Source organism: Carettochelys insculpta, chromosome 1 (genome assembly GCF_033958435.1).
Source record: "Carettochelys insculpta isolate YL-2023 chromosome 1, ASM3395843v1, whole genome shotgun sequence".
NCBI classification, from domain to species: Eukaryota; Metazoa; Chordata; order Testudines; family Carettochelyidae; genus Carettochelys; species Carettochelys insculpta.
Window position 1 is genome coordinate 160303696 of NC_134137.1, and position 18165 is coordinate 160321860.

General features: G+C 39.1%; 1 protein-coding gene across 1 annotated transcript in view; it reads left to right on the plus strand.

Annotated features, from left to right (window-relative positions):
- The window catches only part of IL1RAPL1 (interleukin 1 receptor accessory protein like 1), a 588383-nt gene that overhangs the window by 112067 nt on the left and 458151 nt on the right, over positions 1–18165 (plus strand). Inside the window, exon 4 of the mRNA XM_074988202.1 lies at positions 2096–2249. Within this exon, the coding sequence (XP_074844303.1) occupies positions 2096–2249 (154 nt within the window). The remainder of the gene's footprint in view (positions 1–2095; positions 2250–18165) is intronic.

Below are 18165 nucleotides of genomic sequence, written 5' to 3' on the forward strand. Positions count from 1 at the left end.
AGCTAAACCTGAAATTAGTCTGTGTGTACAGGAATCATTAACTATAATTTTCCATATTTCAGTATGCTTTCTAATTTTAAAACTACACAAATTTACTTAGCCCCATTAACAGTACTTGTAAATAGGGTATCTAAGACTGTATTATCCAGTGATTGTACCAAATTTACGATCTAGACAGATACTGACTGAGCCACTATCTCAGAAGATGTAGGTAATTATAGCTTGATCTGAAATGTGCTAAGATTTAAAATATGTAATGGAATGATTATCTAGGGACTTAAAATGTCAACTATTTTTTATTACTTGGTAGGTTGCAAGGATTTATTTAAGATTATTGTGGATTATCATAGAATCATAGAACACTAGGACTGGAAGGGACCTCGAGAGGCCATCGAGTCCAGCCCCCTGCCCCAATGGCAGGACCAAGTACTGTCTAAACCATCCCTGATAGACATCTATCTAACCTGTTCTTAAATATCTCCAGCGATAGAGATTCCACAACCTCCCTTGGCAATTCATTCCACTGTTTGACCACCCTGACAGTCAGGAACTTTTTCCTAATGTCCAACCTAAACCTCCCTTGCTGCAGTTTAAGCCCGTTGCCTCTTGTTCTATCCTCAGAGGCCAAGAAGAACAAGTTTTCTCCTTCCTCCTTATGACGCCCTTTTAGATACCTGAAAACCGCTATCATGTCTCCCCTCAATCTTCTCTTTTCCAAACTAAACAAGCCCAATTCTTTCAACCTTTTTTCATAGGTCACATTCTCTAGACCTTTAATCATTCTTGTCGCTCTTTTCTGGACCATCTCTAGTTTCTCCACGTCTTTTTTGAACTGTGGTGCCCAGAACTGGACACAGTACTCCAGCTGAGGCCTAATCATGTGTGTGGGTGTATATTTATTCTAAAAAAAAGTCTGAATGGCATTTTACAAAACTATCCTATATTCTGTAAGAACGGCAAGCTGCTAGGCTGATCAAAATGAGCAGATTATTTTGTACACTTACATCAAAAGTCTCAAGGACATTAGTCCATTGACTTGTAAATTATTTCTTAGCTGAAGTTTGGAAAATCCTAAAAAAAATATCCAAAAGCATACAACTATTGCACATTTTATTTTAATTGTTTAAAATATAACACAGAAAATTAGAAAAAAAGGTATGAAAACAATATGAGGGGGAACCAATGAAAATAGCCAACACATACACACACTCTGAGACCATAACAAATTTCAACTTATGGGCATGCCTACACTTCCAGGAAGATCAACCTGGAGGTCAGGGTCAATCTTCCGGAGTTCAATTTTGCCCATCTGGTAGAGATGCATGAAATTGATCTGTATGGGGCTGTCAGTCGATCTCTCTCAGTAAAAACTGTCAGATAAGTCGTTTTCAGATATGTCGATTCTAGCTGTGCAATTGCCGTAGCTAACATATCTGAAATTGACTGTACTGCCTAGTGTAGACCTGACTTTAGCAGGTGAGTCCAGTTGTTAAACAATAAAAATAAGAATGCATTTCAGCATGAATAAAACATATACAATTGTATCATTATCTATTACATTAGAGACGTATTATATTTTGTGTGTATAAATAGCACAAATTAGACATTTCATTATCTCATTGAATCCATAGTAAGCTCACAGATAGGTGAAACCTTTCAAAGCAAATTTTAATATGCTGTCAGGTATGGAGATACGACTTGCTCCCTCATTTTTCCTCATTCTCTCCTGCTTCCCTCCTTTTTGGTTAATTATTGCATTACAATGACATCCCATGCCCTCTAGCTGTCATTAACATAATAAAGATAAGTTTTCCGTATATGTAATAATCCCAGAGACAATATTAATTAGACAGGAAGAATAGGAACTCTTCAACAGTATTACTTCACCACTCCATCATTAAAGGAATAAATTCGCTGCCATTCTGGAATCCAAGCAGCTCTCATGTTACTCAGTGAAGTAGAATTTTTGGGGGACAGTATATGAGGTACCATAAATAATCTAAACTGTTTCCTAGGTTCTTTAACTTCATCAGTGTTGTCAATAATCACCAAATTTAAATACAAGTCATGGGTGTATTGTATTGTTTTTGAACAGGAGTGCAAGGTAAAAACTTGGAGACCGAGTATTGTGTTCAAAAAGGACAGTCTCATCATCCGGGAGGTTAGAGAAGATGACATTGGAAATTATACTTGTGAGTTAAAATATGGAATCTTTGTTGTCAGAAGAACTACAGAATTAACCGTTACAGGTAATTACAGGCTCCTAATGTTATTGTCTGATGCTGTAAACACAGACATTGTCTTTTTATGTAAAGGTCATTCATGATATGCATTGCAGCTACTTCAGCATAGACAAAAGATTATATTATCATCATTTATCCTTCCTTGGATGTGCCCAACAGTCTTACAAAGCTCCAATTAATGTGCACGGCATTCTGAATAAGGTCTATTTTAGAGACCAGTAGGAAATAGTGTGAGTGTTCAGTGTTTTTGTAAGATAGGTAAAGTAGAACCTACATTATGGCCATGTCTACACTAGCCCCTTTCTTTGAAGGGGGCATGGAAATGACGTGGACAGTGGAATATCAGTGAGGCGCTGCCATGCATATGCAGTGCCTCATTAGCATAATGGTGGCTGCACAAATTTCAGAGTTGCTAACTTCACAGTGCTGACAAGCAGTCTAGTTGCGGGTGCTTTGAAATACGCACCCAACTTCGAAACTCCCTTACTCCCAGTTTGTTTTGGGAGGAAGGGAATTTCAAAGTTGGGCATGTATTTTGAAGTGCCTGCTGCTAGACTGCCTGTCAGCACTTTGCAAGTAATTATTATATGCATGGTAGTGCCTCAATAATATTCCCCGGTCTGCATCATTTCCATGCCCTGTGCTAGTGCAGATATGGCCTATTTGTGGCAGAAAATAACATGTTGAAGCCCACTATAGTGGTTTGAGGAAAGCTGCTTTTTGAATTCAGCATGTCTAGAACTAGTGTTGCTATAACAGAGTAGACTCATGCTGGGATGTATCATCTCAGGAATACGTCCATGAGTCTGCTCCATGAGACCCACCCACACAACCATCCAACAGATTGATCAAACTGTACAGACTGGTGAACTCCAGCAGTGAAATCCTAACCCCGGTGATGTTAATGGTGCACACTCACTGATTTCTTTAAGGCCACAGTTTCACTCCATGTATTCTAAATATATCTACCACTAATAAAAATAAATCCAATTATGGCTATATCTTCTGAAACATAATATTGGTGACAGAGAAAAATATCATTTTAATATAATTTACATTAAAACTTTCAACATTCCTATAAAAGTTACATCACGAGTTGATCCCTCACATATTAATAGCAATGCACTCTCCTACAGAAAACTTTGTAAGGGTTACTCCAAGAGTTTTTTAACTCCTTCCTCTTCTCCAAACCTCAGTATTCCAATGGCCTGTCTTAATTTTGAAAGAAAATGGCATAGCTCTCTCTATCCAAGGAAAAATCATACTGAATTGATTTATAAAATTGTTTTAAAATACTGGGAGATCATTCATTTGCAGTATCATGGATCTTCAGAATGCAAAAAAAAAAAAAAAACAGAATGCAGTGCACTTCATGTCATTTCCACCTCAATGTTCCTTAATAGCAAGCAAAGCTTAGGTTTTTCCTGCGGACTTAAGGTGAAATAGAGTCTTGTATGTCTCAGTAACATCTGAGTAAGAAGTTAGTTGCAATGCATTTGGATTAGGAAACAAAATATATAAAGAAAGAGTCTTAGAGTAGGAGTATCTGCTTTAGGTTCTCTTTGTTGTTCTGCAAAATCCAATATGGATGTATAATGACATCTGGCAGTTAATTAATGTGTTATAGTATGCATTAATATGAAATTGTAGAAACATTTCTGATCTTATTGAAATTTTACTTTCTTATCTACTAATGTACTTCCCCAAGTTATGAGAAGCTAAACATAAACCCTATGATTTGTAATTTTGACCTATGAGATTACTTGGTTATATATATGGAAATAATACCATGTGCTGATTTGAAGAAATTCAGGCAATCAATCATGTTTTATTTAAACACAATATCTAGTTTCTCTTCATATTTTCTTGTAGATGCATTGATTTATTTGGTGACTAGAAGCAGGCAATTACTCTCTAGTGATTATGCTAACAGTAAATATCAATATACTGTGTTTGACTCTCATGAAGGAGAGTGGAGATAGAAGAGTGCTGTAGATAATTCACTCCAAAATAAGGCTGCCAATTATCTTCTCAATATGTGATATATGCACTTGAATAGTACGTAATCTTCCATCCTTCTGGTATTTTCTCAATCACTTTGGAATGGTGCATTCACTGCAGAAATATATCTTACTGGCAAATTTAATGCACAATGTTATTTGAAGCTACAGCTATCAAAAAGGGGAAAAATGAAAGCAGTATAATGACAAGAACTCACATAATTTGTGATAAAGAACATTCATTAGTCAGTTATGCAGGGAAAAGCTCCATAGTTAATGTTAAAATAAAAGTTTGACCACGCTAGAAGAGACTTGGCTTACTTCTGAGTTGTTTAAAAATGAATTGGATCAAGAGAGAAGAACTGCATGATATCTGTATCTGACGAACAGGGAAGATAGACGAACTTGCACATTTCAGAGCATTTTAGCAAGTTCATTTGTTTTGTCATTGCTGCAGTTCTGCATGTTGTCTTCATATTTTATGTGACCGAACTGAGAAAACAGATACACTGGTATTATCATCAATTTTGTTCTTTTAATACACTGTGCACCATAAGCTATGGTCAGTAACCATATTATATTACTTGCCTTGTGGTCTGTGGTTGGTAGAAAAGCATAAAGACATTAAAGCTACATCTACATTATCCCCTTCCTTTTGGAAGGGGCATGGTAATGAGGGAGTTCAGAAGATGCTAATGAGGCACTTCCATGAATATGCAGCGCCCTATTATCATAATGACAGCTGTGTGCAATTCCAAAGTGCCGCTTTCAAAATGCATACTACTTGTGTAGATGGGGGCCTTTCAAAAGGACCCCCATACTTCAAAAGCCCCTACTTCCTATTTGGTTTTAGGAAGAATAGGCTTTCAAAATCTGGGAGTCCTTTTGAAAGGCCCCCATCTACACAGGCGGTGTGCATTTTGATTATTGAAATTCACTAGTTTCCCATTAGCTGTGCCACCGTTATGCTAACGAGGCACTGCGTAATCATGGCAGCACCTCATTAGCATCTTCTGAACTCCCTCATTACCATGCCCCTTCTGAAAGGAAGGAGCTAGTGGAAATGTAGCTTAAATGTGTCTTATATATTGTTTATGTACTAATGAAAAGGTTTAATTTTCCAAGTGACATACATTACAATTTATTGTGATTGTTTCTGTTGGGTTTTAAAAAAATTTAGACTTGAATTCAGGAGTCAGACAGTAAATACCCCATGTGATTAAAAACATAATACTGAGAACTTTTACTCAATTAACTAAAAATGAACTTGCTAAAGCATTGTACCATTGGAAGAGAATTACATAGAGGTGGGATATATAAAGTGAATGTATGTGTGAGTTGAGTTCTATAGTGATAGATGGGTCCCTTTCCTTCAGTGATATGTCCCTTTTATCCTCCCTCCTCTTCCTCCTTGCCACTCCTTTCATCTTTGCCTATTCACCTTCCGCTCACCACCCAGTATCACTGGTAAGCTCCTTAAGAAGTCTCAGAGAAGTAGTTGTGTTAGTCTGTAACTTCACAAATAATGAGCATTTCTGTTCCATTTTAGAAACTAAAAATAATCATTAAGTCATGAGGTTTCATGGGTAAAACCCATCCTGTGATGGGGTGCGGTCACAGAAGATCCCTTGGGATGTTCTCTCGTGTGCTGATGATGCTACTGATGCCCAATTTCTTGCTTTCTGGGTCTCCCCACCATGCTGTCTTCTTGGACCAGAATCTCTGGTCTCCCCCCGACAGGCACAGAGTTGAGGTTACCACCTCCCTGTAGAACAGACATTGATTTAACTCAGATCTGGGAAGATGCAGTTCTAGGGCTCAGTACCCAGGAAATCAACCACCCAGAAGGATCTAAACTCCAAATAAATTTATCTCTCTCTGTGCAAATGTTTTGCACAGGGAGGGCTCATTATGTTAGTCCCCTTTATCAATAAAAGAGAGATCTACACAGTGGCAGCCTGCCCTAGCTAATACCTGTTTACACTGGGTTTAATAATAAACACAATAATTTTTATTGAGGAAAAACAGTATGATTTAAGTGGTAATTAGTACAAACAGGAAGACTAAAGTGAGTTATGGGATTAAAATAAATTAAAAAATGCACAGCTAACTTCCCTAAGAGATTTATCACCTACAAATTCATCACCCTAAAGTGTTGTTCTCATCTCAGGTAAAATCTTCATACAGGAGCAGTTCTTTGCTTTGATCTAGGTCTTCAGCCTTTCACTGTTCTTTTTTTCTTCTTCAAAATCTCATAACCTAATAAATTTGTTATTAACTTTAAAGTGCAAGAGTACTGCTTGCTGTTTGTGAAGCTTCTTAAAGTTTGTATCTATCTGGAAAGCATGACTGACAACTAATTCCATGAACAAATTTACTTTCCCCAAAAACTAGTCATAAGAACCAGTCCTAAAATATGAGGTTTCTAGACCAAGCTGTTTGTGACTTACAACTAGCAAAACCCAAAATTACGGAGCTGATCAGAGAATGAGAGCAATCACAGCAGTGTTTGAGCCCCCTCCCCACATTTACCAGATGGTTTTGCCGAATTGTTTGTTACTAACTTTCTAGGTATGTTTAATCCATGCAGGTTGTTTTAGTTTTTCAGTTTGCATTTTCAAAATTAGGTTTATAATTAAAGGTTATCATACCTAATGGGAAACCAGTGAATCTCCATAATCTATAACTATTGTTCTACCTGTTTGGAAATGTACTGATGCAGAGAACATATGGTTATATTCTGGTGTGTGCGTACGTGTGTGTGTATTCATGTTTAATGCATATTGTCTTCTAGACCTTCCAGCCTCTTTCTTTGTGGTGGGAGATTCTGTCCTGGGGTATGTCGTATTTCCATCCAGTGCAGAATGTGCTATATGAAATCCATGAGCCACAAGTTCAATTGGAATAAATTACTATAATTCCATTGAAGCTGAAGATCTAGACCTATATATGAACACCCCTTCCTATCTTCAAATAAAAAAGCAAATGTTGCCAAAAAGGGATAGTCATCTTTAAAAAAAGGGGGCTGTTACATCATATGCAGAAATGGATTAAAACAAAACATATACACACATACAGCAAGTTTCCACCACATTTATTTATATAAGATGTCCATTCCATTTTGCCTGTCCTCAACTCAGATCCAAATGACAGGGTAAGACAAAAAAAAAAGGCTTTGGCAGCTAGAATCATATTATCATGAGTAAGTCAGCTGTGAACAATTTTCACATTCTAGGGCTACATAGGAACAACATTTTAAAATTAAGTCCCTATGTTGTAACTGATCTGTTCTGTATGTAGTAAGTTCAGTATTCTTTGTGCTATTATGATCTGTAATGGAACAACAAAGTTGCTTAGACCTCCAGAGGATAATGAATTTTTGTTGGCTGAATGGGTTAGGAAGGATGATCCAGTTGTTAAAGCATTAGCCTAGAACTTGGGGACTTAATTCCTACTTTGCCACAGCCTTCCTCTGTCTCCTTGGCATAATCATTTAGCTTCTCTGTATCTCAGTTACCATCTGTAAAATGGAAATATTATCATTTCCCTATCCTACATAAGTGTCAGGAGTATAAATATATTAAAAATAGTGAGACATTAGGGCCTTTGTGTGTGTATGTCTGTGTGCATGTATGTATACTCTGTAAAATCTAAATATACTAAAACCATCTGAAGTGAAAATCTATATATATGGAAAGATTAAATCCCTCTCTTTTCTTATGACTTTCAAAGCACTTTTCTACACTAGTTATATGAACTTCTATGGTACTTACCACTATAATTTCTGTGCATCTTGTGATCATTAATGAAATTAGTATCACACTTCCTTGAGGAAGGGTAGTATCATTTTTATCATGAATATTAGGTCTGGAGGGATCTAAGGGACTTGCTCAATATCACTAAGAAGCCCATGACAGAGCCTGAAAGAGAACACAACCATCCTGTTTCAGCTACCTGTACCTTCCACTTCACATTACAGTTTGGTATACCTAAAAGTATACTCTGTGGTATATTGAATCATATCAGTTGTGCTGCTTAGCTTTAGGCTTAGCTTTAGGCAGCTGTTAAAAAAAAAAAAAAGAGTTACCTAAGGGAAGCAAAAGCTGTAACTATTTCAAAGACACAATGGCTCCAGCATGGAAACTTCATGGTGTCTTCCACACAGCAGGCCCTCAGGAAGTTGGGAATTCAGCTGTTTCCTGAGAAGTTGCTCTATCTGGCTACATCGACATTGAATGCTGCTGCTTGCAGGGTCGTGCAAATGAGGGCACTCAACAATGCAAAGGAGGCACCCATTTACAAATCATGGACCTCATTTGCATACTCTCACATGATCGCAGTCTTGGCAGAAGCTTCAGTAGCCACAAAACAAGCTGTAAAGATGGGGGTCTGTCAGTTAAAACCCCCTTGTCAACAACCCCTTTTCCCTCATTTTTGTTAGGGACAAGGAGCTGTCAACAAGGAGGGCTGTGGTTGACAGATCCCTGTCTACATGGCTCATTTTGTGATGAGTAAAGCCTCTGCCAGGACAGCAATCATGTGAAAGTATGCAAATGAGGTCCACGATTTGTAAATTAGTTCCTCATTTGCACTGTCAAGTGTCTTTATTTGCATGACCCTTCCGACAGCTGTATGCCATGCAGACCTAGCCTCTATGGTTGTTTGTCTTCTACTCAATTGCACAGGTCACCATTTTGTATGAGCCTTTTCCTATGTGTTTTCTGAACAGCTGGTTATTCATGTCCTAGAAAGGAGAACCACTGCAGCCTTAGGGAAGACATTTTATATTCAACTGCTGCAGTCTCCTCCTTCCTTCCTTCAAGCTGGTGAATGTTTGTAAACGCAAATATGTGTTTCCTTGGTTTGAGGAAGGTGGAAAGTCTTCACCAACGTTTGATATGTGAATGAGGCCTGTGTGTTGTCTGCCATGTGTGAAGTGGGACAGCAGCTTCCAGAACTGCTTAGAGACAAATCTCCTAAGAGTCTTTTATTATTATTATTATTATTATGACATAACAGTGGCTCAGCTTTCTTACCTCCATGTTTCTACTTAGACCAATGCCTTCCTAGCAGACAGTGAGCCCTGGGAATACTTTTCTGCCATGCACTGCATTCCTTTGCTTATCTCCCTTGCTAAGCAGGCTCATAATAGGTTTAGCCTTTGACAGATTTCCATTAGTAATATGAACTGTGTGCACTCATTACCTGATATGAATACCTTGCATATTCACATCAAAGCTAAAGCCCAGCCCAGAGAAGTGGGAGCAAAAGCTATGGTGAAATCTCTGATTTGGGAGTTTATTTATTTTTTTTTTAAATCAGACTGATCATTTTTTTCTGGAAGTCCTTTTAAACTAGCTACTGTATCTAGTGGGAAAATATATAGTTATACAAGAAAATCTCTTTTTAATGGCACTAAGTTTTGTGTCTTTGTTTATTGGCCGAAGGCTTAATTCATCTGTCACTATTTAGTGCCTGCTCCATACTGAGAATTGTTAATTTATATTATGTAACCTTTGAAGAAGTATAAGATAAACTTATGTCAGATATTACATTTTCTGTGAGGAGATACTTCTTTTCACTTTCCTTTGCTTTTTCTTTAGTGGTGATGAAAAGATCCCTATCTCCTATCAGCAATGTACTACTGATTTAGCAATCTGAATCAGTCTCCTCCTTCCAATGACATCTGCTTTACAAAATGTTGTCTAAATTTCAAAGTATAATTTAGATACTGTCTGATTCTTACAGCATATCACAGACAGAAATATTCACATAAACAAAACTCTCAGATTGTTGAATACTGTGTTATAGGCTTATCCTTAGAGAAAAGCCTACTGTATATTAGAGTTTTTGTGAACATTTATACCTTCAGATTAAATAGCTTCATCCAAATTATTTATTAATTGGAATTAAAGAAAAAATAATGCATGTTTCTAATACCTAGCAACACTTCAAAATTAGATTCTATGGTTATCATGGGCCACAGAACATAACATGGCCCAGAAACACTTTTTGGACCCTGATGTATTCTTCCAATGTTTAGTTTAATGTATTCTTTTTTTATGCCCATTCTACAAAGGTATCTGTGTGTCCAGGTCTTGCTTGCTTGCATGGAATCCCATTAATGTTGAAGGGAATCTACTTGGGCATAAGGGCTGTGCAGTGGATCTCTTTGTATGACCAAGTCACTCCTGTAAAATGCATACCATAAATAGACAGGATAAGCAATTGATCCCTGTCAGCCTTGCTATTAAACACTATAGCTATGTCTACAGCCCCTTCTTTGAAGGTGGCATCATAATCAGGCTAATGGTAGGTTACTAATGAAGTGTTGCAATGCATATGCAACACTTCATTAGGCTAATTCTCCCCTGCGGCAACTTCAAAGTGTCAAACGTTGAAGCACCCATGACTACACAGCATACCTGCACTTCAAAGATTAACACTTTGAAGCTGCCCTGGGGGAGATTTAGCCTAATGAAGCAGTGCATATGCATCACAGAACTTCATTAGTTATCTCCCATCAGCCTGATTACCATGCCCCTTCAAAGAAGGGGGCAAGTGTAGAAGTAGCCTAACATATGCAATTTCAGCATAGCCTTTTGTGATATTACCATTACATTAATGTAACTCTTTTCATTCAGATAAGATAAGAAGTACTTCTAAATGATGTAAAAGCCATCCCCTTAGGCCTTAAAAATGAAGGTTTTTCACTTCAAGATCAGTTTCTATTACCCTTACACAAAGTAGCCCCTCTTTCTGAGGTGTAATCTCACTAAAATCAATGCTGAAAGATACATTAGTAGGGGCATAAAAATAGGGTTGACCAGTGTCTGGTTTTCAAAAAGAATGCCTGGACAAAATAGGACACTGGTATCTTTAGTCAGAACCACCAGCCAGGCTATTAAAAATCTGTTTGGCAGCACAGTGAGGCTATGGCAGGTTCCCTAGCTAGCGTGGCTCCATCCAGCTCTCAGAAGCAGCAACAGGTCCCCACCTCCAGCTCTTATTCATAGTTGCAGCCAGGGAGCTCTCCTTTCTGTCCCCTCCCAAAGAGACCACTTATCAGCTCCCACAGGTTGGGAATCACAGCCAATGACAGCTGTGGGGATGGCTGTGGATGGGCCAGTGCACAGAGCCATCTGGTTATGCCTCCACACAGGAGCTAGATGGGGGGATGTGGTACTGATTCTGGGAGCTGCTTGAGGTGTCACCCAGACCTGTACCTCTGAGCCCACCCCCATGACCTCCAATCCCTTGAATCAGCCCTGATCCCACTCCCACCCTCCAAGCCCTTAGTCTGAGTCCAGAGCACTCTCCTGCACCTCCCAGCCTGACCCCATAGCCTGCATCCTCAGACTGAGTGCTCATGTCTGGTACTCCAATCCCCTGCCCCAGCCCTGATCTCTCTCTTGCCCTCCAAACCCCTTAATCCTAGGCCAGACTACCCTCCCACACTCCAGACCTCTCATCCCTAGCCTGATCCCAGAGCCTGCATCCTCAACTGCAGCTTTCATCCCTCCTGTGCCCCTTCCTCCCACCCTCTGAGCCATTTGCTCCCAGCCCACAGCACACGCCTATGCCCACAACCCCCTGATCCTAACTCAGAGCACTTTTCTACACTCTGAAACCCTCATCCCCAGCCTCACCCCAGAGTCTACACCTGCAGCCACAGACCTCACTCCCTCAGCACCCAAAACCCCTCCCCAAGTGAAGAGCCCCCACCCCCACTATGAACCCCTCATTTTGGACCCCACCCTGGAACCTGTGTGCCCAGATTAGAGCCTGCATTCCTTCCACACTCCAGCTCCCAGCTTCAGTCCAGAACCCCCTCCCACAGTCCCAACTCCACTGTCAACCGAACCTGTCCTGCACCCCAAACCTCCCATCCTTGCTCACATCCCAGAGCCCACATCCTCAGCTGGAGTCCTCACTCCCTCCAACACCCTAATCTTTTGACCCAGCCCAGTAAAAATCAGTTTGTGAGTGATCATTGGGAGAGTGAGTGGGTGAAGAGTGACCTCAGAGAAAGGGTGGGGCAGGAGAGGGCCCTCAGAGGAGGAGCGCAGCAGGGGGCAGGGGAAGGGTGTTTGGTTTTGTGCCAGTAAAAAGCTGGCAACCCTGATCAAAATGTGATCATTGGGATTTATCAGCTTCCCACAGGCTTTTCTCCAAGGGATTTTGTCCCCATTAAAGAGCTATCTCAAGAAAAGCAAGTCACATCAAGCTAAGTACACTCTGACCTTCAATCAGTCCCTTGGTCTTTTCTGCAGTGCAAAATATTTTATGGCGTAATTCAGCAACCCCAGCAGAATGTAAAAAATAAAATTCTCTTTTTTTTTTTTTGCAAACGTGTAAATGATCCAGGCCCCAAATCTCTATCTCTGTAAACTTTTCAGCTACAGTACTATATCCTCCAGTGCAAGCTTTAAATACTTGCACCTTTCCATTGGCTCACTGACTGCAAGACAAAGCCACATCTCCAGCATGGGAAACTATCCTTTCTATGGGGCAGGCATATTTTAGTCCTTGCTGACATATGCGATCTTGCACGTACTTTAAATATGTGAGTAATATCACTCACATCCGTAGTGCCTTTACTTTCATTACACCTATTATTGTGACAAAAGTTACTCATCTTAATAAGTCTGTGCTTGGCTGAGGCTTAAATCTATACACTGTGTTAGATGTAGGTCTGAACATTCCTGTTCATGGAAAGAATAATGGTGCTGGGTGAAATCACAGCCCCATCGAAGTCCATGAGAGTTTTGCTGTTGACGTCAATGGCTTTAGTAACACTGCCAGATTCAAAATCTGTAATCCTGACCCATGGTTCATTTCTGTTTCCAAATGTGAATGTTTGCTTTTACAGATAATATTATTTCCATACTTAACTGACCAACCTCTGCAATTAATGCCATAATTTGAATTATCGTTTAGTCCCATCAAGACCAAGATCTGAGCTGATGAAAATATGTGAACTAATGAATCACAAGGATTTTTTTTCAATCTAAAATACGGTATTTTATTATTCACTATGGCTATGTCTGCACTGCCCCCCAACTCAAAATAAGAAATGTCATTATCACTATGAAATTGCATATCCTATTTCAAGTCAATTTCAAAATAGGCCATTTCAGGATCTGAGACTGTCCACAGTGAGGGGTAGAGGGATACTGGGCATGTTTCCTAGATGTGGAGTTACTATTTTGGGATGCCTCAGTAGCCTGAAATAGCTCCGCAGTTCAGACATAGCCCGTGTGTACATATTTTCTAAGTATTTGAAATAGTCGTAGCATCTCAGTCCTTAGCATGCTGTTGAACCAAACCTGTAGTCCCAATGCAGGCTTGCCTTCTATTGAAATCAGTGTGGTCTTAGCATCTATCCTGTAACTATGCTCACACACAAAAGCCAAATAAATACAATATCATAAATGTGAAAATGCCTTTAGTGGTTTTTAATTGGCTCAACTGTTTTAAATGCCTCTCCGTCCGAGTTTGTACTTTTCCATATGACAAAAATTATTGCTTATTTTCCATTTGTAATGGACTGCAAGCAAAATGGTTTTTCTGCTTTAGTTGTCACCTCAGAATCACTGGCTATCTCACTTTGGATCTAGTGGTAGGATTTGTTGACTGACTTTGGCTCCCTTTGCTGTCTTAGGTTGTGGCCACCCTTGGGCAGAACTTCAAAATGGCCACGCTAGTGGCCAAATCAAAGAATATTCAGCACCTTATTTGCGTGCTGCTGGCCGTGGCACTTCGAAAGTGCCACATTTTGCTAGTGCGTGGCTAGGCTACACAGGGGTCCTTTTCAAAAGGACCCTGCAGATTACAAAATCCCCTTATTCCTTTCAGCTGAGGTATCCCAAAATAGTAACTCCACATCAGCTGATAGGAATAAGGAGATTTCAAAATCTGCACGGGTTCTTTCAAAAAGGACCCCCGTGTAGCCAAGCTGCATGCGAGAGAAACATGGCACTTTCGAAGTGCTGTGACCGGGAGCATGCTAAAGAGGCACTGAATATTTCTTTCAGCTCCTCATTAGTATTCTTTGATTTGGCCATTAACATGGCCATTTCGAACTTTTGCCCTAGGGTGGCCAACAGCCTTAAAGACTATCTTCTCAGCACAGGAAAAACATTGCTAAGATATAGTGGGTATTTTCATTTTGGTTTGGTTTTTGGTGATAGATTAGTCTGAAACATATAATTTTAAACAAAAATGGCTACACTTACATGATATTCCCAATGATTTGAGATGGTCAGATGTGGCTGTATCATTTAGAAAAATTTTTAAAAATCTATTTAAGAGATATTTTTGTGGGGAAATAAACGATGATTGAATTTAATCAGTTTATAATGGCCTATATTTCAGTTGAATACAGGAAAATATATGATTATATATTTTTTGGAAATGCTATGAATGTAGGTTATGCTTTTTTGTTTTGTTAGCTCCTGAAATACAGTTTTGTTGATTTGTATTAACTATGTGAGATTTTTTTTTAATTTAAGTAGGCTTTAAGTACTAAAAAAGTATAGAGGACTAGACTTCCCTCCCTAGTTTTTGGAAAGAGAGAACAGGTGAAACAAGTGCTGTTTCTACATTTAATGGCAGGAACTTGCCATCCAGTATGTTAGTGGACTAATGTATCTGCTCATCTTACAATTATTATAATGAATAGCTATTCCTTTTGTTAATAATCCAATGCACAATCATCATGTATTTATTTCAGCTCTACAATATATTGACAGAGATTCTATTTACCATTATTATTCTGTGAAACAAGTAATAAACATAAAGCAAACAATAGATTTATTATGAAAGCAGCACACTAGTAATATAATTCCAGCAGTTCTGGTTATGCACTAAATCCTGTAGGTATATCAAATTCCTGGGTAAAGAATGGATTATTTTAATTAATTACACATTAGTGATCTTTTTTCTTCTTTCTGTGTGCTTTTGAGATATAATAGTCAGACTAGCAAGTCCTGCCTGACCAATCTGATTAGCTTGTGTGATGAGGTAATAGGCTCTGTGGACATGGGGAAGTCAGTGGATGTGGTATACCTTGACTTCAGCAAAGCTTTTGATACTGTCTCCCACAACATTCTTGTCCATAAGTTAAGGAAATATGGATTGGATCCTTTGATTATAAAATGGATAGAAAGCTGGCTTGATGGTCGGGCCCAATGGGTAGTGGTCAATGGCTCAATATCTGGATGGCAGTCAGTTTCAAGCGGAGTGCTGCAAGGCTCTGTTCTGGGGCTGGTGTTATTCAACATCTTTATTAATGACCTGGATGAGGGACTGGATTGCATCTTCAGCAAGTTTGAGGATGCCACAAAACTAGGGGGAGAGGTAGATACATTGGAGGGTAGAGAGAGAATCCAGAGTGACCTGGATAAATTGGAGGACTGGGCCAAGAGAAATCTGATGTGGTTCAACAAGGAGAAGTGTAGAGTCCTGCACCTGGGGCGGAAGCATCCCAAGCATTTTTACAGGCTGTGGACCAACTAGCTCAGCAGCAGTACAATGGAAAGGGACATAGGTGTTATGGTCGATGAAAGGCTGGAGATGAGTAAACAGTGTGCCCTTGAAGCCAAGAAGGCTAATGGCATACTAGGGTGCATTAGGAGGAACATTTTGAGCAGATCTAGAGAAGTAGTTATTCCCCTCTAATAGGCATTGGTGAGGCACACCTGAAACATTGTGTCCAGTTTTGGGCCCTCCCCCTCAGTATGAAAAGGATGTGGATGTGATGGAGCAGGTTCAGCGGAGGGCAACAAAAATGATTAAGGGGCTGGACCACAAGACCTATGAGGATAGGCTGAGGGATTTGGCTTTGTTTAGTTTACAGAAGAGAAGACTTAGGGGTGATTTAATAGCAGCCTTCAACTTACTGAAGGGGAGCCCTAAAAAGGAGGGTGAGAAACTGTTCTCAGTGGTGTCAGATGGCAGAACAAGGAGGAATGGTCTGAAGTTGAAGAGGGAGGGGTGTAGGTTAGATATTAGGAAAAACTACTTCACCAGGAGGGTGGTGAAGCATTGAAATGTGTTGCCTAGATAGGTGGTGGATTCTCCATCCCTCAAGGTTTTTAAGTGCTGGCTTGACAAGGTCCTGGCTGGGATGACTTAGTGGGGGTTGGTTCTGCTTGATGCAGGGGGCTGGACTAGATGACCTGCTGAGGTCCCTTCCAGCCCTATGGTTGTGTGATTCTGTGACTATTCTGAACAGACTTGATGAAAATGTAGAAAACCAATTAATATGCAGAAAACTACATCCAGGGTTCCATGTACCTTACTTAAAAAGAAAACTAAATTAAATGTGATAATTAAATGTTACTGGTTAGATTCTCCTGAAGGTTTATATCTATTCCAGGTCTTGATTTCTGCTCAAGTGCCATTGCTAGCACTATTGTTCTTCTAATAGTGATTGATGGTCTTACTTAGTGGTTTACTCCTACTCCCCATTTCATTTAACATTGCCCAGGGCCACCCATGTTAACTGATTGGGCAGTTTCTTGGGAGAAAAAAATGTTTGGGCTTAAAGGTTTCTCTGTGAACAGAATTAAAATGGAATATAAGTTATGAGAGGTTAATTTTATTAGGACATTTTCAAACCCAAAGTACTCCAGTTAGTTTGAAGAGCTTTTTTTTTTTTTTTTTTTTTTAAAAAAAGCAGATTTATACCACTTTTATCTGCAATGTACCCCTGTATTCAAGGGACCTGCAAACCTGAAACAGTGTTAGTAAATGTCATTCAGTGCAGTGAACAAATATATCTGAGTTATAATAGTTACACTGTGAGGTCCAGTGGAGCCACATAATTGATTTTTCATTGGGTGAACTCTCTTTTCTTAAACAAAGTGCCTTATTCACCACCAATAGTATTGACATTATGATGTGAATGAAAGTTAAAGGGATTTGTTATTTGCAAAGTGCTAATAAAGTGTCAGGAAGAGATTTAGTTGTATTTCTTTATTTGACTCAAATGATGAGGACATTGATTTTTTTAATACTACCACAGACCGGGCATACAGTGTATTTCTAAGTACAGTTTTATTTGGGCTACCATTCTTTGTATTTTCACCCATAACTTGATGGTTCATGGTATCATGGCTCAGCCCATGAGCATATGCTTCATTTTTTATGTCAAATCAAAGCTGAGAGATACAAATACATCTGTCCCCGAAAAGTTGTTCAGTGCTCCTTTCAAACTATTTTGAGAAATGCTGTTTCTGGACACTATGGAGCTGTCAGATTTGTGTGAGTTAGTATATATTTGTTCATGACTCAAACTGAAATTTTAAAACATAAGACCTCTGAGCAGGTGCTGTTGCCAGGCTGATATTTATCAATATAACACTGCACTTTGTTGATACAGGAGCTATATAGTAGTTTTGAAGAATATTAAGATGTATTAAGTTAATAACCCACTAACTGAATAAAATATTACAAAAATAAATAAATGCATTATTAAGACACCCAAGATGCTTATTAAGCAACCTTTTAAAATGCAGTTAAATGACAATTCATTTTAATGCTTTGCATTATTCCTAAGAAATCCGAAGACTTTATTTTACATTAATGTTTCCCTTGTGTTTGCTAATGCAACATTGTTCTATGGTATAATTTATCATTTCCCCCCCACTTCTTGGTAAGCTGTAGATAATTGAACTGTACAGAGTGCAGAGTACTCCCAATGGTGTAATGTGGGGCTGTATTTAATAAACAAGGTATTTAAAGTACTCAGGTGGTTGTGTGAATGTAAAATAACTGCACAGCACAGTATTTGGGCCTTTTGGTGAAACTAGATGTTGTCAGCATGGAAACACACTAAGGCTACGTCTACACGTGCACCCAACTTCGAAATAGCTTATTTCGATGTTGCGACATCGAAATAGGCTATTTCGATGAAT